The 24116-nt window shown below is 38.9% G+C and overlaps 2 protein-coding genes across 5 annotated transcripts in view; both read right to left on the bottom strand.

Annotated features, from left to right (window-relative positions):
* Positions 1-3123, bottom strand: part of AGXT2 (alanine--glyoxylate aminotransferase 2) — a 45317-nt gene extending 42194 nt beyond the window's left edge. The window contains exon 1 of one of the 2 annotated variants that reach the window (XM_055245926.1): positions 2979-3123. In XM_055245926.1, coding sequence (XP_055101901.1) covers positions 2979-3066 — 88 coding nt within the window. In that variant the 5' untranslated portion in view covers positions 3067-3123. The remainder of the gene's footprint in view (positions 1-2978) is intronic. The other variant, XM_055245927.1, reaches the window with a different exon arrangement.
* A 10320-nt stretch (positions 3124-13443) lies between these two features.
* The window catches only part of PRLR (prolactin receptor), a 180666-nt gene continuing 169993 nt past the window's right edge, over positions 13444-24116 (bottom strand). For all 3 annotated transcript variants that reach the window (XM_055245995.2, XM_063619904.1, XM_055245996.2), the window contains one exon: positions 13444-22116. In XM_055245995.2, the coding sequence (XP_055101970.1) occupies positions 21103-22116 (1014 nt within the window). In that variant the 3' untranslated portion in view covers positions 13444-21102. The remainder of the gene's footprint in view (positions 22117-24116) is intronic.

The raw sequence follows: 24116 nt of genomic DNA, 5'->3' as shown, positions 1-24116 counted from the left end.
GGCATTCTCTGTGATCACTCTTCCTGGCCCTTGGAGTGTGTTAAATCAGTTCTGACTATGGCAAGGCTGCCTGGAGGGGTGTAGATGGGAGGCCCCCCTTTAGGGCAAATTTTAAATGTTTTCTTAAAATAGGCTTGGCAGGAATGGAGAAATATCTCAGCTGGAAATGGATGACATTTTGTGCCCCCCTTCCTTTGTGGGAGAGCAGGCATATATTAGGAAATTGGTACATGGGAGCACATACCCCAGCCACCTGCAAATGTTATACATTTCACAGTCATTAGCTAATTGTAGGAAAGAATGCCCCACTAAGATATTTCTCCACACTTTTGTGCTGAAAACAAATTGCTTCCATAACTTTGCATACACAGTTAGCCCAAAGTGATTGTGCGTATCAAAGTGTAAACAAGCCTGAACATTTTATGCGTATGAATATTGTACAGTAACTATGTAGATACAAGAATTGTGACTTACTTATTTTTGCATATAAAACAACACTTAAAACATGGTGATCTCCCTATCACAGCCCCTCCCCTCCCCCCCCATTATATTTTACTATTCCCTTTCCAGATTTGGTTTTATTCATGGCATGTTTCTCTACTGGATACATACATAAATACATACATACGCACACACATATATATTTTTACATATTTACTTATTCGTTTATGTCTATCTCCTTCCTAGAATAGAGGGCAGGGGCTTTTTCTTGCTTATTGTGGCTAAGTCTGCAGCACTGGTGCATAATAGATGCTCAAATATTTTGCCTGAATGTATATATTGCACATGGCAGGTGCTCAATAAATGTATGTTCAGTGAGTGTGTGTTTGGATGAGCAAGCACAAGCAGGCGTAGACCTGGGTAGAGTAGGTAAGAAAGCAGACATAAAAGTCCCAAAGGTTTTTGCAAGGCCAGGTAATGAGGATGGCATTCAGTCTAGGTGCTGTGGTTTTTTTTTTTTGAGATGGAGTCTCACTCTGTCACCCAGGCTGGAGTGCAGTGGCGCAATCTCGGCTCACTGCAAGCTCTGCCTCCCGGGTTCAAGCCATTCTCCTGCCTCAGCCTCCTGAGTAGCTGGAAATACAGGCGTTCACCACCACAACCGACCAATTTTTTGTACTTCTAGTAGAGACAGGGTTTCCCCGTGTTAGCCAGGATGGTCTTGATCTCCTGACCTCATGATCCGCCCGCCTCGGCCTCCCAAAGTGCTGGGATTAGAGGTGTGAGCCACCACATCTGGCCAGTGGTGTGGTTTTCCAAGACTGCTTCTCTGTAGTGTCCTTGCTGGGCCTATGGTAAGGTGTCCCCAAGAGTTGATCAAGATCTCTAGGTACTAGGCCTCACCTGCCCTTTCTAGGTTACCTGCTGCTCCACTGTGCAGCTCCACAGTGCTCAGAGGTTGGGGTAGGAAAGGGGAGGGGGCAGTCTAGGGCATTTCTCTCGCTAGGTCAACAGCTGGTACTTTCAGCATAATTTCCTCCTCACTGAGCATAAGACTGGTTATAATTTTACCTGCTTCTGAGAAAATGTTGGAGTTAAGTGATGTTCTGGCAAAAAAAAACTCATGACCAAGGGAAAAGAGCAGTCCAAACAGGATTGGAAGATGAGGGGAGGATAGACAGGGCCTGGTAGAATCTCTTCGAGTTCGGAGTCAGATAGACCTGTCTTTGAATCCCAAGTTATCACTTACATGTTTCTGCCTTTGACCACATTTCTTAGATATTCCTTATTCTCTTGTCTCCTCATCTGTGGAATGAGATAATAGTACTCACTAACAAGTTTGGTTGAAGATAAAAGGAGATAATGCATTTAAAGCATCATGCATGTGTCAAGTTTCAAAAAATTGCAATTTTCAGGGGGAAGAAAGCGAAGAGGAGTGGAAGGAAGGAGGGTGAAAGGGAAAGATGAGAAGAAAATGAAGGCAAAATTGGTCACCATGGGGAATGGAAAGTGGTCCCCTATACCTGTGTAGGGCCTGTGAAGCACAGGCACATAAACGTACAAACAGTTGCTTAATCTCATGTTTGCACCAGGGAATTTGCTGGGGAGGAGGTGGGGCTCTCGTGAAACAAGATCCATGTGAAAATCACAAGCATATAGGATATCACTCATAAAGCCACCAATGTCTGGTTACCCCACATCTCCTCATATTTTCTGTTCCTGTTCAGAGAGGAGAGTCTGAGTGGATGGGGAGGGCCTGGGGTCAAGTCCTGGCTTGGATGACTCTGGGTGAATCACAGCACTTATTGGTAATTGAGAGAGTGGTCTCACTTCCTAGAGGCATGATGAAAATTCATGCAGATGCTTTATGTCTTTTAAAATAGTCATCCTAGCCTGGTGCAATGGCTCAGGCCTGCAATCTGAGCACTTTGAAAGGCTGAAGTGAGAGGATTGCTTGAGCCCAGGAGTTCGAGACCAGCTTGAGCAACATAGTAAAACCCTATGTCTACAAAAAGTTAAAAAAGAAAAATAGCTAGGTATGGTGGCATGTGTCTACAGTTCCAGCTACACAGGAGGCTGAGGTGGGAGAATTACTTGAGCCTGGGAGGTCGAGGCTGCAGTGAACCATGATCACACCACTGTACTCCAACCTAGGTGACAGAGGGAGACCCGGTCTCAAAAAAGAAAAAATAGAAATCATCCTTGGGCATCTGTAAATTGAAGTCACACTCTATTTTGATTGCTTTCCTTTGGTTTTTAAAAATATTGAAGCTGAGATAGCATGTCATGTGAAATTGTGTATAGTTGGGTTTCATTATCCATGAATTTCATTTCAAACCAAAAAGGAGCATTACAAAATATTGGCTATGAAAATGGGGCATTGACTCAGGGTGAGAACCTGTGTGTCAAAAACATGCCTCATCTCTAAGACCTCATCCATGTCTAACATTCCAGAATCCCAGGCAGCAGCCTTCAGAGCGCAAGCCTTACCCTCTCGCTGATCCTCTGCTGACCCATGTCCCCTGGTTTCCACTTACGGCTCAGAAAAGGACGCATCTCAAGGATCCTGGGAGCGGAGGTGACCAGGCACAAGGGTCTCAGCAAATGTCTCCAGATTAGAGTCATCTCTCCCACTCAGGAAGCCAACCCCCATGGAAGCAGGTCGGAGGTCAGGCTCTAACTGCTCACTATCCTGCTGGACTTTGAGATTAAGATGGGGAGGAGGCGCTAAAAGGGGAATCCTGGAGTGGTGACTGCCCATGGCTTCAGGCAAGCCCCAGACCTTCTATTTCTAGTAACAGTGCTTTCAAGGGGGAGAAAAAGAGAGTGAAGAAAAGAGGTAGAGAGAGAGTGAAAGTAGGAGGGAGAGAGAGAAGAGGAGAGAAAAGAAAGGAAAAGAAGAGAACAGAAGGGAAGAGGAAAGCAAGCAGGCAGTTAAAGCAAAGGTCATCTGACGAGTTCTGTTAGTTTAGTATTCCATCGGGGTTTCATCTGGGTACACTTTTCTCTGCAGGAGGGTGGTGCTGGGTGTGGGAGAAGGATCAGGACATGGTTGAAGGGGTCAGAGATTGAGAAACGAGGGATGTGACTAAGAGAGCAAAAAGGAGGCTATGCATGAAGTGAATGAACAAATAAATTGGTTTTGGGGGTCTTAGAGAAAGAGAGGAGAAAACAATGGGGAAGGAGCCATTCCAAAGAAAAGCAGAGAGTACCAAATAGCTAGGTAAGGTTCTGGACAGCTGTGGATCATCTGATGTGTCTGAGGAAGGCAAAAGTTTGAGAGCTGAGGAGTTAGTATGCCTTATTTTCATTATTTCTTAAATTCCCATTTATCCCACTCCAGCCTCCCCTTAACTTCAATCCCCATAAGCAACTATTTAGCATGTTTATATATGTCCTTTTGTTGGAACACATTCTTGTAAAATGTGTATTGTTTAGGGTGAATGCAGTTTTAATTTATGTAAATATGTGTAATATCTGTCTTTTTTTCTTTTCAGTTAGAGCCATGTATTTAAAATCCAACCAGGTTGCGAAGAGTACATCTCTTCTAGGTTTCCCGCTGCTTCAGAATGGGGGAGCACGTGCTTTACATGGCAGTGCCTAAGGGGGACAGTGACAAAGTTGATTGCAACTAGGGCGTCGAGGCAGTGGGGATGGGTAGATATCATTAATCTTGGGTCACCCTGTAGGGGAGACAACTGACTTGGCCACATCCTTCACAAACACCTGCATAACAACATTTTACTCCAAATGCCCATAGGAGGTGAAGGCACTAGGTAAGCACAGGGATTAGGTTACATTCAATATAATTGTCCCTTTTTGTGTGGGTTTCCAGCTCCCAGTCCATTCTGTTTTGGGGGCAGTAGGGAGTGATCATATAAGCTGGCTGGTCAGATGCTGCAGGAGTAATCCAAGTCAGTGAAGCCAGTGGACACACATCATCTCCCTGAGGTGCACAGTCTGTCCTGTGGTTGGACAGAGGGGAAAAAATGTTGAATTCCTGAAGTCTAGTATATGCTCTTCAGCTCTACTGGACTGTGGTCAACGTTGCCTTTGTGAACACCGCACATCTTCCTTGACTTGAGATTTTTCTTGGGCTGTAAGATTTGAGATTTTTAGAATGAGAGGCACCCAACATCAAGGGGTCACCTAGAGTGGGGAAGAAAAACAGTACATTCTGAATAACTTCTGGAGGGAAAGTGGGAGGTTATACCTCTTTTATTAAAAAGAAAATAAATTATTCTGATTACCATAACATAATATGTACTTTTGGTAAACAAACTCAAGCCCAGAAAAGCATAAAGAAGAAAGAAAAAGATCACAACGAACCTGACCATTATATTTTAGTAAATTTCCTTTCAGAAATCTTTCTCTACATGTGTCTATCTGTGTATACACATGCTGTTTCAGAAGCTGAAAGTCTTCATATTTTTTACTTAATAAGTTTCTTTTGATGGATAGCTGTATTTTCTCCAGCATCCTAGGACTGAGAATTTTCTGTACTTGACTAATTATTTTTTTCTTCAGATAAGTTCCTTGAAGAAGGATTCCTAGGTCAAAATATATGTACATTTTAAATGCATCTCAGTAAGATGACATCAATTTATAATTCAACTAAACTAACATTGCACGAAACTATATTCTTTTTTTTTTTTGAGATGGAGTTTCACTCTTGTTGCCCAGGCTGGAGTGCAATGGCATGATCTTGGCTCACCGCAACTTCCACCTCCCAGGTTCAAGCAATTATCCTGCCTCAGCCTCCCAAGTAGCTGGGATTACAGCTACTCCATGCCCAGCTGATTTTGTATTTTTAGTAGAGACGGGGTTTCTCCATGTTGAGGCTGGTCTCGAACTCCTGACCTCAGGTGATCTGCCCACCTTGGCCTTCCAAAGTTCTGGGATTACAGGCATGAACCACTGCGCCCGGCCGGACAAAACTATATTCTAAGATGTTTGCTCTTTTGAACTCTGAGGAATTACCTGATATCCACAAAATCTGAAAACTGGGATGAGGAGGAAACTTAGATTGCCTCTAGAGCTTCATTCTCAGCCTAGGAGTCATTTGGAATACCAATCCAAGATCCTACCCTACCTTCACAGATAAAGCTCCAATTAAACAGATATTATTTCTGAGTTATAAGCAACACCTGCTGAGTCTCTCTCTTCTCTCTCCTTTGAGCAGATCAGGTATAATTTTCTCCATTTTACATAAAACTAGAGAAGATGAAGAACTATCTCAGTTTGCACAAATGGTAAATAGGAGGGGAGAAGCCTTTCATCAGGTAGGAAAATATAGAAATTTCTCCTTGAAAAAAATACTTCACAAATGGGGAAACTCGGAAATTCTGTTGTCATGTTAGTAATTATCAGGGAGGATTTTTGCACACAGGTTCACCAGTGATTTATCAGTTAAGTCCTGAGCGTAACTGAACTTTGCTCTGCCCCAGGCCTTCTGTCAATAATAGAGTCCAGTAAGGCTCTGAAGATACTTAACAGCTTTTCCAAAGTAATCCTTTCCCTCTCTTAACTAATTTAGGAGTTGTGAAATTGAAGGAAAGGAAAATTGTTTTGGAAGGATTTCAGATAAATTTATACAATTGACATGAAACTTCATATTACAGGTGTTCTATTTCACAGTTAATGGACTATGAAGAATGCTGTGTGCAGAGTGTTCAGACTGAGGTGCAGAGATTAGCAGTTGTGTAAGAAGAGAATAACTGCTTAAAGATGTGGCTCAGATACTGTAACCCTTAGAATTTCATGGAAAACTGATTTTCTTGAAAAATAATGCAAGGTCAAAGTCCTTTTGATTATTTATTAGGACTCTTTGAAGAAGTCTCATCAGAATTATTGGACTTACTATGTTTTAGAAAGTAACATTCTGGAGAAAGCTAGGGACACATGGATTACCTTATCCCTCCCACTAGACTGTATTCCCCAAGAGGCCGGAGAGCACATCCGTACTGCTCACTGCGTACCTAGCACAGTGCCTGGCATACAGTGTTCAAGTATTATTCAATAATGTATGTGGTAGAATGATTGACAGATAATTTATGTGGGGAAGATTTGTGTTTAAATGGGAGATCCTGAAAATACAACTCAATCTCTTTTTGGTGAATGCATGGCAAAATCTTTTTGAGCATAGGCCCTTCTCTTAGCAGTTGGGATTTTCTAGTTGTTCCTTCCCTTGAACTTTACAATCAAGGCTTAATTATTGTTTTCAATCACAGTAAGATGAGAATCCTTAGAGTTTGGTTCACTATGACTGGGATTGTTCCTGTATGGGGGAAGAGCTGTTCCCAAGCTTAGGGCTCTCAGTTACAGTGAATTATCTCACAAGGATCTTTAATTACAAGGACCTTTAATTATATCCTATTACTATAGTGATTATTACAGAATTGGCTGATTTAAATAATTCAAATTGCAAAAGAAAAATGAAGGAAGCGTGCATCAGATGAGAAGGAGAGAACTGTTTAGCCACCAAAAGGAAAAAATTCTCAACTAGAAGAAAACAAAATCTAGCTTATGCTGTTTTTAAAAGACACACCTAAAACATAATGACACAGAACAATTAGTAAGTAAAGGAATGAAAAGAAACTTACCAGAGAATTACCACTCTCAAGAAAATCCAAATTAGCAATATCAGTATCAGAAATAATAGGTTTTTTTTTTTATTATACTTTAGGTTTTAGGGTACATGTGCACAATGTACAGGTTTGTTACATATGTATCCATGTGCCATGTTGATTTCCTGCACCCATTAACTCGTCATTTAGCATTAGGTATATCGCCTAATGCTGTCCCTCCCCCCTCCCCCAACCAACAGTCCCCAGAGTGTGATGTTCCCCTTCCTGTGTCCATGAGTTCCCATTGTTCAATTCCCACCTATGAGTGAGAACATGCGGTGTTTGGTTTTTTGTCCTTGCGATAGTTTACTGAGAATGATGTTTTTCAGTTTCATCCATGTCCCTACAAAGGACATGAACTCATCATTTTTTATGGCTGCATAGTATTCCATGGTGTATATGTGCCACATTTTCTTAATCCAGTCTATCGTTGTTGGACATTTGGGTTGGTTCCAACTCTTTGCTATTGTGAATAGTGCCGCAATAAACATACGTGTGCATGTGTCTTTATAGCAGCATGATTTATAGTCCTTTGGGTATATACCCAGTAATGGGATGTCTGGGTCAAATGGTATTTCTAGTTCTAGATCCCTGAGGAATCGCCACACTGACTTCCACAATGGTTGAACTAGTTTACAGTCCCACCAACAGTGTAAAAGTGCTCCTATTTCTCCACATCCTCTCCAGCACCTGTTGTTTCCTGATTTTTTAATGATGGCTATTCTAACTGGTGTGAGATGGTATCTCACTGTGGTTTTGATTTGCATTTCTCTGATGGCCAGTGATGATGAGCAAGAAATAATAGGTTTTAAGACAAACATGACCATTATAAATAAACGGGATTGTATGTAACAATGAAAAGAATAATTTATTTGGAGGACTGAACATTTAAATCTATATATGCCCAATAATACAGCCTCAAAATATATAAAGCAAAAATTCATAGAATTATAATAAGTAGAAACTTACTTAATCCTAGAAGATTTTAACTTACTTATAAATCACCTCCAAAAATGATATCTTAAGCAGCAAAAAAGGTGAACCTCATTAATGCAGAAATCCTAAATAAAAGTTTAGCAAATTGAACCTAATAATGTTTGCAAAAATACTTCATGTATAAGTGAGGTTCATCTTGAGAATGCAAGGGTACTTTAACCTTAAAATATACTCTCTGAAATAATTTTCTGTGATAATTTACACATTAATTAACAGAGAAAAGCCACGTGAACATATCAATAGATGTAGAAAAAAATTTGAGAAGTTTTAAAATCAGTTGAGATAAAAAATTATCAGCAAACTAGAAATATAAAGGAATATCTTCCACATAACTACGGGTATTTGAAAAATTGTAGGGGCCCAGCAGCAGTTCTCTCTGACCTGCTGCCCCCCTGTCTGGTCCCTCATTCTCTCCAGAGCCTGGCCATAGAAACTGGAATCTCACTTCCCCAAGGCAGGTCATAGAAACTGGAACCCTCTTGCCCCAAAGTCAGCTTTATGGTCTAAAAATATTACTAAAACTTTACGCCAGACTTTCTGTGTAAAAACTGACTGTAGATAACCTGATCTATCTTGTTTGACTGTAGGTCATAAGACCCCCTTTCCAGAGAGGGTCCTGCCCCATACCCAGAAGGAAGGAATGGTGAGAGGCATTCCTACACAGGCCAAGAAAAATCTAGACAGACAGGCCTTGCTATGTTTTCTCACTCAGTCTGTCAGCATTAGGTCCAATCATTTTCCTACAAGGCTGTCCATACTTGTTGAAACTAAGCATAAAAATAGACAGTTTCCTCTGTATCTTTGGGTCTTCATTCTGAAGGCTCCCATGTCACATAAAACTATAATCAAATAAATTTGTATGCCTTTTCTCCTATTAATTCAACTTTTGTCAGTGACTTTTAGTGAACTCTTGGAGGGCAAAATGGCAGCTTTCCTTTCCACCCTACACCACCTACATGATGCCTTATATGTAATAGTGAACTTTTCATAGCATTCTCGTTAAAGTTAGGAAGAAGAAAGAATGCCCATAACACATTTCTATTTAACACTGTCCTGGTAGCCCAATAAAATAGATCAAGAAAGGGAAATAAGAGTTTAAAGACTGGAAAAGAAGAAACAGTGTTGTTAGTTTGTGGTGATACAGTTGTAAAAATTGAAAATCCAAGAAAACCTACAAATTATAAGAATGTTAATTAGAGTTCAGTAAGGTTACAGAATGCAAGATCAGTATTAAAACATCAGTGGGACCGGGCATGGTGGCTCACGCCTGTAATCCCAGCACTTTGGGAGGCCGAGGCTGGCGGATCACCTGAGGTCAGGAGTTCGAGACCAACCTGCACAACATGGCGAAACTCCGTCTCTACTAAAAATGCCAAAATTAGCTGGGTGTGGTGGTGTGGGCCTGTAATCCTAGCTACTCGGGAGGCTGAGACAGGAGAATCACTTAAACAAGGGAGGCAGAGCTTGCAATGAGAGGGTACCTAGGGATGAATCTAATAAAACATATGCAAACATTAATAAAGAATAATGTAAAGTTTTATTGAAGCCCAATATAAAGGAAGTGATATACCATGTTCATGATTAGGAAGGCACAATATTATAAAGATGTAACTTCTGGCATTAAAACATAAATTCAATCTAGCTCCCAACACAATTTTTTAGGAGACCCGATAGGCTCATCTGAAAATTCATATGATGAGTAAATGGCCAAGAATAGCCACAACAATTTTGAAGAAGGGTATGGTGGTGTGAGAATTAATATACCAGATAACAAGACTTTGTATAAAATATGGTAATAAAACAGTGGCGCACCAGGACAGGAATAGATAAACAGAAAAATGGGCCAGAAAAGCCTGGACTAACATTTGGGCATACATAGACACTCAGAAGATGACAAAGATGGCAAAAAAGATTAGCAGGAAAAGGATGAGTTACTCAGCTACAAATGGATTCATCAGGGAAATAAATAGTAAAATAACAATGCATCATTTTATGCTCATTGAATTGTCAAACATTAAAATATCTGACTGCACCAGGTAGTGATAAAGATGACGAGAAATGGAAATACTACACTGATGGCAAGGGTACACATCAGTAAAACTACTTTGGAGAGGAAGCAATTTGTCAGTATCCAGGAAATATTAAGATATGCATTTTATACGACCCAACAATTCCACCTCTAGGTATATATTTTGGAGAAACTTTTGCACATATTCCAATGAGACTGGCATAGGAATGCTCATTCCGTAGTCATTTATGACAGTGAAAATCAAATGTTGCTAAATAGGGGGATTAATAAATAGTATATATGTGTAAAATTATAGCAGTGGTATACACACAACTTTTGTCATTTATGGCAATGAAAATTAAATGTCGATAAATAGGGAGATTAATACATTATATGTATGTATACAATTACAGCAGTTGTATGCATAAAGCAGTGAAAATTAGATGTTGATAAACAGGGAGATTAATAAATTGTGTATATATATATATATATATATATATACAACTACAGCAGTTGTATGCATAAAGCAGTGAAAATTAAATGTTGATAAATAGGGAGATTAATAAACTGTATATATGTATGCAACCACAGCAGTTATCTACATAAAGCAGTGAAAATTAAATGTTGATAAATAGGGAGCTTAATAGATTGTATAGATGTATAAAACTAAACAGCTGGAGCTATTGGTATCTCAAAAACCCAATGCCGAATGAAAAAGAATCAAAGTGCATAATGATATCTGCTATTTTTTACGCAAAACTCATAATACCGAAGTAATTGGTCATATTACTTAGGGATAGATAGATATGAGGTGAATGCATTTTAAAAATAGCTGGGAAGGATATGTAATAACTTTAGGATTGTAGTTACTGCTGAAGAGAGAGGTAGAGAATTTGGTTGTTGAGGGATGTAAATGATGGTATCTGTGATATTAAATGAATCTTTGTTAAAGAAAGGAACAGACAAGGCAAAATATGAATATTTACTAGATTTGGATGTGGGTAAATGAGTCTTTGTTATGTTTTTCTATATATTTTCAAGTATTTGTGAAATATTTTATGCAATAAATAAAAGATCACAAATGGATGATGAACTCACAGCTGGTTTTAAGTAAAGACTGAATAATTCTAGTCAGGAAAACACAAACAAAAGAAAATGTGAAACTTTGGTCCTGAGATTTGTGGCTTGTTAAATGAAAGTTGATCATATCTCAGGTTTGGAAACATGGGAAAGTTGATCGAATCTCAGGTTTGAAAACTCTCCTTTTGATTGTTCTTGGTTGTTCCCAGGAGAAGTTCCAAGAAACTTCTGGGTGCTTCCAAGCATGTTTGCATTTTCAAGGCTCGGGTCTGGCAGATGAATAAAGACTGGGGAAATGTGTGTTCAGTTTTGATTTAGAATTAGTAGGAAAATAAAATCAGAGGTGTTCAAAGATGAGCACAAAAATTTCTGCCTGAAAAAAATGCCACGGGTTAGTGTACTAAGATAAATGTTTTAGCACGTGTGTGCATACTTTATTTCCGGAGTTAAAATGCAGCTCCCCCTCCTTCTTTAAAAAAATCTATTCTAATAAATTTTGTTGTGGCAAAGAAAAAAACTTGTTTCAAGTTAAATTTTTCATGTAATGCATGTTTCACGTACATATATAAAGACTCTCCAAAAACCATTGCTCAGGTAATAATTTATTAAGTCAATTTAAACTAAACATTGCTACCACTGCAAAAGCATTTGCTCTGAAAAGGGACTGAAAAATGAATCATAAAGTTATATAGTTCAGCAACAATATCAATATTGATTATGTAAAGTAAAACTACTGGCAAAGGTCATTTAAGCTTACCCTGTAATTTTTAGTAACTTTATAAGGAGCAAATGTGTCACCTTAAAAATGTACTAGTGGCATTTACAAATTCCTTCAAACTCATTTACAAATACAGTAATAAAAATTCCTGAGCTCCCTTTTCTTACACCAGTGTTCACCAATCAACATCCACGCGGTGTTTTATTTGACCGACATCCTCTTTCCTTTTCTTAAGAAAATATTTTATCACATTCGTAAAGGTATCTGTGCTTCAAGTCAGTTTGTAAGTATCTGTTTTTAATGTGAACCTGATCATAACAAGAGAAAAATGCTTAACATTAGCAGGGGCAGCAGGAATCGAGGGGCGGTGTGGGGGACAGTGGAGGAGATGTAAATACAAGAATTCCAGTTTAGATGTTGGGACTTCCAAAGTAGAATACATCTGACAATATCAAAAACAGGCTCAGTTTCATCTGCAAGGTTTCGAGGGACTTTCAAAGGTGAAGCCAGCAGGAATTACTCTGCATATTCTGGCCAGGAAGGTCCCTGTTGGGGGCTTTTCAATAATTCTATTTCTTATTCTTCTCCCTAGTCCCCCCACTGCTCCCTTACCCCCAAGATGTCAAAGTTTCTATTAAATGGAAGTTGCATCTTCCAGCCCCGAAAAAACTGGGGAGATTTAGAATGTATAAAACTTGATTAGTAAGTTGTAGGAAACCTGACAAGGTTAAGGTGTGAGATGGGATTCTGGCAAGATGTGGCAATATTTAATTTCTGTTTTCTTTCAGGAAAGTATATTCAATGCTTTTGAAAAATTAGCTACATATTACTTCTCCAGCTCAGCATTAATTGTATAGATCCTGTGTCTGGTGACTGAGATTCCAAATTTTGCACCTTAAAAATATGAGGGCCCAAGAATTAAAGGCAGATGGCTTCAATATAAGCACAGGAGAGCTAGCGTTTCTTTGACTGAAGCCAAGTTTTTTAGAGCATGATACTCAAGTAAGAAAGAAATTTCTCATTCTTCTGTAAGACACAGCATTAGAGAATTAAGAGGAGGCAGAGAAGAACTTGGAAAACAAAACCACACACCATTTCACAATTCTGGAACACAAATATGAACAGTAAGTGAAACTTTCTAGGTTTAGATCCATTAAAAGTAAAAGGTTATCCATTTACATTTCATTTGAAGGATTTTGTCAGAAAAGATGTTGTTAATAATAATAATAACTGTTCGAAAGGATTCCCCACTTAAAAAAATGCTTTGGTTCTTCTTTTATTTCACAATATTTAAATAAGCTTCTCTTATTGGAGATCCTTGTATCTGGTTCCATCTCCCCTCATTTTTCTCAGCCTCCCATGTTATAGGGATGAGGCAAAGGAGGGAAATTTTGTCTTGCAATTATATGGAAGGGTGGACATAAAGGGGAAGAATTTCTTTTTGTCCAACTTACATAAACAATGTCCTGATTATAGATCTTTTAGCAACAAGAAATGTCTAAAAAATTGCTTCAGCCATGAATGTGTTATTTTGCTCATCTCCATTTCAAATAAAAAAATAGAGCAAGAGTAGGTAAGGGAATTAAACATTTATTAAGCCAGGCACTGAGCTGGGTATTTTCAATAATGACGTGAATAGAAATATAATTAACATATTATATTGGGATGTCTAAGATTTTGTTTGGCAGGCATTGGTTTTGGCATGCAGTAAAAATGAAGACGTTATGATAATAGCAGTTAGCGTTATCTCCAATTCTACTGACAAAGATTTAACTACCCATGTTGTCCCCTCAAAATAGAAGGAGATAAATGAATAAACCCATGGAAAACAGAGAGCACAAGGTGCCATAAGCAAAGATTTACAGAATGAAAAATGCAAAATAACAAATCAGATAACTATAGTCTTCTATAAATCTTTAAGTCTAAAAAAATAGACATTACAATAACTACATATAGAAATGAGTTTTTAAAATCAAAACAAGATTATTTCTGGTAAATGGCTGACTTTTCCTATATCATACTATGTTTGATGACTAAAATCAAATAAGGAAAAGGGTTATTTCTAGGGGGGTTACAGAAGTCAATTTGTAAGAGATATCATTATCATGGCTTTGGACAACTATGAGGTGACTTATAGTTAGGAAAAAATCTGCACTCTATGGTTTTGTTGGTTTTTCATCTGATGACTTACTAAGTATTCTTTCTGAAACTTTCTTGCAGCCAGTTTTTATAAAATGTAAAAATGTAAGAATGGTTATTCAGAAACTCTTGCATAACCCTACAAAGTGATGAATTAGAAGGTGTAAAAAAAAAAAAAAAACAAACCCAGCAACTTAATTATAAAACAATTACTTCTAATTTCTCACTTAGTGTTGGGGAATTTTGCTCGGCCTTTTCCAGGGAAAGAGGAAAAGCAGAGGTAGTGGTAGCTTTGAAAATGTGGAACTTTATGCTATTATGTATAGCTTCACTTCAATATGGCTTTACAGAAGACACAGTCACCCAACAGGCTGTTTCTAGATTGCTTTGGTTTCCACATGAGACTTTTCAATTGTTTAAAATGAATGATGAAGCACAAAAGCCAGCCTCATTATGCAAAGAACACTCGAGAAGCGTCAGCAGTCACATGAAACAAAGCCGAGAGGTTGACTTTCAAACAACTGTTGGATTGTACTTTAAATGTGTAACACCCCAGAGCAGCTGTACAATGAATGACATAGGATCTTTCTTCTAGACAAAGATTAAGAAAAAAATTAGTACATTCACCGTTTCAACAGAAATACATTACATAGTTTTTCAGTTTTGTTTTACAGTCATAGACACAATCATATTGAAACTACATATGGATAAACTGTAAGTTATTAAGTAATGATTTTCATTTCTATTACATGATGAGTTTCACAACATGAGTATTACATATTTCAATATGGCATATACTATTTTTGAACCACATAAAGCAATATAGTACAAAATAATGTAACAGTTACTGTAAAGTCAGGAATGCCACTTGGCAAATACATCAAATATGCCACTGAAAACCAGTCAAAGCATGAGACGTGACATCTTTCATTTCTAAACTATAAGCAGCTTTGAAGGAATGACATTAGGACACTTAAGGGAGGTAGTTACTTTAAAAAATTCCAAATTAGCTTTTCAGGAATTTCATAAAACAAATTATTTTTCAGAGGTATCTTCACCATATAGTTTTTCAGATAACATGGAAAAAAGATTTTTTCCCCCAGGATTTGTAAAGTGTGCACAAAAAAACTCAGACTACATTTTGAAGTTTATCCAAGTGAAGCATAATTCGACCATAACTAATAAAGGTTATTTTTATATTACTACTTCAGTTGCTGAAGGTTTTAGGGTTTTTTCTTTTTAATCAGCAGCAAGCAGAATGTCAATTAATAGTCTCAGATGATCTGAGAGTTAATTAATAGACTAAGATTATCTGTGGTCTATTTATTGACCACACCTTATAAACAGGATAGGTTTTTCCTATTTTGAGACTTTACATGTCTCAATACTTTCTAAATTGAAATCAGAGCATTAAATCAAGGGAATTGATGTGGACAAAACAGCTGCCAGCATGATAGTGTTTGTGAATTATGTACCTCTCTTAGACATAAACTCTCAGACACAAACTCATAAAATCTGTTCAGAACACTGAACAGATTTAGATTTACCATATCCAATAAAATTTGGATTTAGTGGGTTAGTCTCAGCATTTCATGGAATCCTGAGATGCCCAAATCTCTGGAAACTTCCTATTTCCTATTTTACTATCTTTTTCCTTTTATTGAAATGGGTGCCATGAGGGTCCCAGACCAAAACTCACCATCCTGAAAAACGAAAGTCTGGGGAGAGAACTCCTGTTTTATTTTCAGATGACAAATTTGCTAATCATAGAATAAGTTTAGATCATAATTATAAATAGGATTTCTCTGAAGCAATCAATCTGTATTTTTAAAGCTTCTCCTTAAGACCTCCAGTATCTAGTCATCGAAGTAACTTGGATTTATTTATTTATTGAGACAAAGTCTTGCTCTGTCACCCAGGCTGGAGTGCAGTGACACAATCACGGTTCACTGCAGCCTCGAACTCCTGGGCTCAAGAAATCCTCTGGCTTCAGCTTCCCAAGTGGCTAGGATTACAGGTACATGTCACCATGGCTGGCTAATTTTTAAAATTTTTGTAGAGACTGGGTCTTACTATGTTGTCTAGGCTGGGCATGGATTTATTAATGGCCTTCGAATTAACTAAATAATTAATGAACATGGGCTTAGTCTCTAAGTATGCAAATCTCTAAATGGGATATACTTGTGATCTTCACCTTGGCCTTGAATATCTGTGTGACTGATTTAACCTTTGACTCAGTCTTTTGCAGTGCCAAAGTCATTGTTTATGAATAATTTCATTTCTTGTGGATCCTATGGCTGCTACTAACTCTTAGGAAAAATAGTAGGCTGTGGAGAAGGAGTAAAAACCCTATAAATATGTAAAGCTAGGAAGGAAAAGGAGAAGCAAGGATGTTAAATCAATCTGACTTGGAGGAACAGATCTCTGTTTTTCTCTGAAGCATTGTCACACAGTCTCACGTGCTCACTGCTTCAGGCCAAGGGCATGTCAGCAAGGCTTTCTTGCACTGCACCAGGGACACTGACCTGAAACCCTGGATTTTACCTAGATCATGAGATGTCTTAGAAACCTTTTAGGCCAACCCACTTGTTTAATAAGTAAGGAACCTGATGGCCAGAGTTTAAAAGACTCATCCCAGGACATAGAGCCTACTTAGTCGTGGTGATGTGATTTAGTCTTGGACATTGAGTGCTCAGTCACTGTATTAGTGACAGCGGTATTGTGCTTGAGCCAAAAAGGAAGAAAAGGAAATTTGTTCACTCAAGAACACATGAGACTTTCGTCAATGGCACATCTATGTTAGCAATGCTTGGGATGGTAATTCAAAGTCATTTATATTTTTCTGTTTGTGTGCAAAGTTCCAATGTGCATGCATTGTTCTCTTCAGGTTTAGGCATGTAAGCCAATGACATTCAAAAATGTATCAATAAGTTTTGGTATGGAGAGTCTCAAATCACAGGGTGGCAGGTTTATCCCCAAATCACAGCCAGACTCAATTTCTTATCAGGCAAAGTAAGTCACACTATTCACAACAGCTCTGTGTTGATTCAATTAAACAATACATTCACTGAACATTTGCTGGTTGGCCCTTAGACCATTTTATTGTGCCCTTTCTGGCTTCTTCTCATCTCTCCATTCATATATATATATATATATATCCCTATAAGGCAAATGTTACTTTCTAATCAATACATTTTTCCTTGCAAAATAAAAATTAAAAAAAAAAAACTAGAGGAAGGCACTTTGTAAAATGTGCACAAATCTGTTTCTTTCTTGTCTACTCTAAGGAGATAGGGAAGTTGCTAAAGGCAGGGCCAAGTCTTTCTGCAAATGATGGGCAGCGGTGGACACTTGAGGAAAGAGAAACCCAGAGTTTCCCCAGAGCCAAACTGCTCCTTGGAATGCAGGGGCCTCTGGTTGCTCAATAACTCACAGGCTTTTCACATTCAGCTGCGTCATCACAAGACACAGAGCAAAACTGCCCAGATCTTGTATAGGCAGTAAAGGATTGACCCCTTCAGACCAAGCCAGTTAAAGTGACTCTTTTGTACTTAAGTGACTACCAGGATTGGTCTTAGGCACTTAGGAAAATGTAGAGTCTGTTAAATAGCTAATAAATGTAGGATCTGTTAAATAACTGACACAGCTGATATAACTTGTGCTTATACACATCTGTTGGAATGAATTGGAACATTTTGCTGTTCAGGTTGTAAGCTACACAAATCATCCATCGCCTAGATTCAGTTTCTATGCGCCTTAAAACTTGAATATTTAGGTATTTGTTTATAAAAATACAACTTATTATAACTCAGAGTGTAAGGATCTATGAGCCAACTGTGCAATGGTTGTTAACAATCTAGGATGGTGCGAAGAAAAAAATTAACAGCCACATATAAGAAAAGAGATTTGGGGCTGTTGGATTCAGCAAGGAATGAGCATGGCTTGATTCAGTAAAAGATCATTTTTCTAAAGATTAGTGCCTCATTCAATATGTCTCTTTTCAATCTCCTGCCTCTTTTTTTTAATGCCTCTTTCTACACATATATTTGCACATAATCTTAGAATATGATTCTGTACACATACCACTTATAAAATGCTTGTGCAATGTATTAAGACCAACTGGAATGGATGGTTTAAAAAGCAAAGTATAAAGAGCACATCACTGAAGATTACTTTGTATTTCTATGATGAAGAGCAATCTTTTGTTAGATTAAGATAGAAGGCATCAGTTGGAATTATCTTTGCAGAAAAATATTCAGTGAGTCATGGAATCAAGGAGTCAGTTTCAAAGGACCTTAGAGGTTATCTGATCCAACATCTTCAGAGGAAACTGAGGCTTAGAGAGGGGAATTAATCTCTCCAAGGCCAAGTTAGGACCAGAATCCAGGTCTCTTCACCGCCCCCCTGCCCCACATGTATCCTTCCATTTGAACAGCTGTCTCCTTGATAGACCACAAAAAAGCTTAATTCAGATAAACAGTGCTAATTGATCATAGAATTAAAGTCTTGGCTTAATGAGTGGCTAATCGGTGTTTTTTAGGGATTTAGTTCAAGTCCTTAGCTGTCACATTTTTTCATATGTATTATACAAAATTATATGTCAAAAGCAGATTACTTTTATGTTTAGGTTTTCAGACTATAAGAGTGACTGACACATATCTTCTCTATTCTTAGAGAAGAATAGACTATGTTAAGAAAGATTTAGTCTGCATTGGCTTTGAGGGTGACTGTCTTTGGTTAATGCTTCTCAAGAGAGATTATATTCCTTGGCCTTTCAGAAGTTGTGCGTACTTTTGCAGGTCATTCTTTTATGTGAATTCACATAAGATTCAGCATAATGTGAATCTTAAACTACTGATATGTTTCTTTTTTTTTGCCTTCTTACATGCCGTGTTGTTCATTGCAAATCAAACAGACTTGATCTGTCCTTTTCAAAAGAGGATTGTTACTATGCACTAAAATAACCTTTAGTGGAAATGGTTGCCCAGAACAGTGCTTCTCAAACTTCACTGTGCATTTGAATCATTTGGGGATCTTAGTAAAATGCAGATTCTGATGCTTAAGATTCTGCAACCGGAATTTTCAAACACTGCCCAGGTGATGTCTATGCAGTTGGTTCTCAGACAGTTAAAGTATGGAGGATTTAGGGGACTGAATGAGCTTGGACAACTTTCCCACATGCTTCCCTTACTCACATGATATTGTTTATATATTAGAAAAATGGAGCTTCATATCTATTGCTTTTGCCATTCTCAAAACATTGGCAATGTGTTCACTTTCAAACAGGAGGGGGACTTCTGGGTCCAGTTGCTATCAATATGGGATAGTTGGGGTGGAATATTTAACTCCCAGAGGTGAGCTCAAGTTCTCTATGTCCAGCTAGTAAATGGACATATAGAATAGATTTACCATCAAGTGAAGGGAAAAATAGAGGGAGGCTGTTAGATGAGTCATGGATGCGCCCTTTAAAATGAGGATCCAAGCTTTGACTTCTTTCAGGAAGCCTGGCACTGGAACTGACTGGGAGATTCTCACTACCTTACTCTGACCTTTGGAGCTATTCCCATTGCTCTGGGAAGCAAATACCTAGTTTCCCAGAACTTTTATTTGGACACTTCTGATATGAGCTGTTTCTGCCTCTGCCAAGATTTTGCAGTTGAATTTACTTCAGAGAGACACTAACTCCTGGCTCTGCTTAAAATTTTTTTGTGGCCCAAGATTTCTCACAAAAACAAAACCTCTCTCTTTTAAACAGCTGTTAGAAATCGTCACTCTCCCTTTTTATGGTAGCTTTAGGAAGATTCACCCATTGATGAACAGGAGTCCCAGAGGAGCCTGAAACTCAAAGGAGAAATAATTTCTGGTCTGTGGAGAATCCTAAATCCCTAGGTTGTTGGTGGTGGTAGTTGTTGTTTAAAGTGTCCTGGAGATCAAAAGAATCAGACAAACTATACTATATTGCGTTGAAAACTGAATTTTGTCATTCACTTCGTATTTCATAGTGGGCTTTGGGTTGGTATGGCATTTTACTCCACAAACGGGAACTGTATATACTACTATGTACTGTAAATACACATTATAACCTTGCAGCAGAAAATACTGTACCCACTGAATACATAAACAGCTGTACTGGGAAGATAGAAAATAGTCTTTTATTTTACCTAAGTTATAGAAAAATAGTCTTCAAAAATACATTGTTAAACTTATGGGTTTATATTAAAGTAGAATTTGTATGTACAGTAAGGCAGCAATTCCGTTAGCATCCTGCTGTGGTTTTCTTTTCAAGTTAGTCTTTAGGGATTTTTTTTTTAACTAAGAAGAGACTAAGGTGTATAATAAATTATCTATCAGGTTGAAATGAAGCAGGAAAACATCCTAAAAGGATTCACATGAAATTCATTTGCCCCTTGTGTAAGAAAATTTTTATTTCCAAACTATATTTTATAGAGGCTTTAGAATAGAATTTAGGGGGGAAATCCATGCTTAACATATCTAAACTATTTTAAGAAAAAATTGGAGGCATTATTTCTTACTTGCATATCAGCAATGTGTCAGTAAAGTATAGGAACTGATGTAAACAATTTGCTCTGGAATGCATTCTTTCTTTAAATGGTTATATTTGGGTAATCCTAATAAAACGGAGGAGGAGTGTAAAGGTTATGCAATTGTTTTTCAAAAGCAATTTTCGTGGCATTTTCCTATGTGGAAAATTTTCCTTTGTCATCTTTCTATGGTAAACAATTTTGACAATTTCATTTCCATCTGTCCCATGCCAAATCATGAAAGCCCTTTCCAGAGGATATACCTATCCCCATTGTCCCTCAAGAATACTAAGCAGTGTGCTTTTATTTCATTGAACACATAATTTTATAACTAATAGCAAAAAGTAAATCTACAAATCACAGTTAGGAAACATAATGATTTGTTCTGGAATCAGCTGCTGGAGAAAGAGGCAAGTGGTTAAAAATGGAGCATGAAAGGAGCTGGGAGCTTTAGTAGTGTCAGTCTGACTACATTCTTGAGCATTTCATGTACTCCGTAGTGTTACCCGAAGAAAAATCACATTTTAACCAATCATTCCATTAGTCAAGCTATCAATGAAAGGAGTGTGTAAAACATGCGGGATCCAGGTAATCCAAACCACCCAGCTGGAGCCTGCACTTGCTTGGTGTCGCAGTGAAGTTGGCCAGGGCTTTCTCAGCTTGATTCTGTTCAAGTGATGGTGGGGCCTCTTTGGCTGATTCTTCAAAGCAAGCCACGTTTTTAGCATGTGGATCCGGCACCAACACCAGGATGTTGTTATCCATGACCTCGGACACCTTGGCATACTCCTTATTGTTCTCAGGAGTCCCGGGCTTCTTGGGCTGGCCGCTGTTCTCTCTCTGTTTTGGTAGCAATGATAATGCTCCATCTTTGTTGACCTTGTGAATCTCCACATAATCCAAGGGTTTAGCGGAGCCAAAGGGGGTTTTCTCCTGGGGCAGCAGCCAGGGCGTATCTTGGTCAGTCTCGGAATGGAAGCTTTGTACCTCCCTCTGCTGGGTTGGCTTTCCCTCCTCTCTAGACTTAATGGTTTGAGAGAATTTTAAAGCATCTTTACCTGCTTCGTCCAACAGAGTGGCCGGTGCACCTGCAGGGCCCACAGCCAGCTCACACACATCAGTAATATTGTGGTAAGAGGATCTGGGGTTGTGCTGGCTGGGCTGTGGTAAGGGCCATGTTGAACATTTGGATCCACCAGCATGAAAATAGGGGGTTTTGCCTTCCATGCTTATACACTGGGGGTCCCAGGTGTGGGTTGTTTCAGGATTCTCTGGCTTCTCAATGACCTCAGGATCATAGAAGGTGGAGGGATTGGCCTGGGGTTCCTCACACTTTTCAGACAAAAGGGAAGGGCTGTCACAGCTCCCCCGGCCTGAGTCAGTGTCAGGATCCAGGTATGTGGGTTTCATACCTTGACTTGGGTGTTCTTTTGAATGGACTGACATTAGATGCTGGTCCTCACTATCATCTACTTCTAAATACTCCACCAGCAAGTCCTCATAGTCAGAAGTGGGAGGAAAGTCTTGGCATCCCAAGGCACTCAGTAGTTCTTCAGACTTGCCCTTCTATTAAAACACAGACACAAGAAGAGATGGCTGTTAGCTTCATAACATTCCAAATCAGCATCCCTGCTAAGTGGTGCTGTTCATTGCCACGAGCAGGTGGGAAGATCTCAAACTTCAGACATTTGTGTGCCAGGCCACCCAGAATCACCTTCTGGATACTGTTCCACAGATATTATTTTTTAAAGTCAACTCAGGATATTTAATGTAGTCTGTCTCCAAGCAATAATAATCATGAATTTAATGGGCAAGTAGTATATACACATACAATAATAAACAGATAACTATAAAATGAAGGTTTGTGAAACTTCTAAACCCACAGTGCTCATGCATGCATCTGACACTGCGGCCCACTGGCAGAGCTGTGGTTGCTGGCCTCCTAACTTCCTCTATCACGTTCTAGAGTCTGGCAATAGTAAGTGGATTCTTGTCTTTTTCTTCTGTGGTTCATGTTCCTTCTCTCCTTCCTCTTCTTATTTCCCCTTCCCTTCTGCCCCCTCTTCCTAATCTACTGTTTTCTTCTACCCTACTTCCTCTCCCTCCTTCTCTTCTCCCCCTTCATTGCCCTATTCCATATTTTCCCCCCTTCCTATTATTCTCCCTCCTTCCATCATTCCTTTACCCCTCCTATTTCCTCCTACCTCCTCCTCTCACTCTCGCCTCTTTTTTTTTTTTTTTTTCTGAGACAGAGTCTCACTCTGTTGCCCAGGCTGGAGTGCAGTGGCGCGATCTCAGCTCACTGCAAGCTCCGCCTCTCGGCTTCATGCCATTCTCCTGCCTCAGCCTCCCGAGTAGCTGGGACAACAGGCGCCCACCACCACTCCTGACTAATTTTTTATATTTTTAGTAGAGACAGGGTTTCACCGTGTTAGCCAGGATGGTCTTGATCTCCTGACCTCGTGATCTGCCCGCCTCAGCCTCCCAAAGTGCTGGGATTACAGGTGTGAGCCACCGCGCCCGGCCTCTTTTTTCTTACCCTCTGACTTGGGTCAGGTACTGACCTAGGTCTTGGCTTTATCACTTATTATAGGGTATGTGACTTTGGACAAGCTGCTCTCTGAACCTCAGCTTCTCTATTTTTAAAAGGTCAAAAATAATATTAATACCACCCATCTGGGAGGGTTGTTTTGAGGATTAGAGGTAATATCATTAAGAATACTAACACATATTTTTGAGACAAAAGTAGCTATTTTATCATTAAGTCTCTGTGGCTAGCAGGTTAAATTGTGAGCTGGACAGTAACTAATTTAGTTTGCTGAGACATTCATGCTGGTTCTATCAGGGCAATGCTACACTGGATAGTGGAGGAAGGGCACTGGGTCAGGAGTCCGGACTCCTGGGCTCTAGTCCTTGCTTCGATATTTGCAACCAAAGTGAACACAGACAAGCCAGATTATCCAGGACTCAATTCTTCTATTCTTACACTGCCAGACCCAGAGCAGCTGGGTCAAGTGGTATTTGCCTTAATGTACAGCTAGTTGCTTTTATATATGTCAGTGTTAAGCTTAAAAGCCAAACTGAAACTATTTATTTCAACTTGGAGAAAAATTTAAAAAATGTTCTAACCTCTCTTTTCATTCAAAACACTCATCATTTAATTCCCTCTTGAATCAGCCCAAATGGGCCCTGGCAAACAGATGGCCCCGCTGTACTGATCTGGTCTCAACTGAGTGCCCAAAGTGAGAGATAATGGCAATGGGATATTCTGTTACTATGGCTTTATGTAAAGAACATTCAAGTAGAAGCTTTTACCAATGTATGATTGAGGGGGTGGTGGTGGGTCCCTGTTTTGCATTAATCAAAATATTCACTCTCTTTCTAAATTGATTATTTGTACAAAATGTTTATCTCTATGCTTATGAGTAGATCTGATAAATCAATAAATGTGTTTCCATGTTTTCTTGGCTTTCTCTCCTTGCCCTCTGACATTTAGTGTGTGAAAGTAAGTACTCCCATCCTTCACACATCTTTCTGTTAACACACATGCTGACCAGGAGAGACAG

The sequence above is a fragment of the Symphalangus syndactylus genome, chromosome 16, assembly GCF_028878055.3.
Source record: "Symphalangus syndactylus isolate Jambi chromosome 16, NHGRI_mSymSyn1-v2.1_pri, whole genome shotgun sequence".
NCBI classification, from domain to species: Eukaryota; Metazoa; Chordata; class Mammalia; order Primates; family Hylobatidae; genus Symphalangus; species Symphalangus syndactylus.
This window is presented reverse-complemented; position numbering and strand designations above follow the sequence as displayed.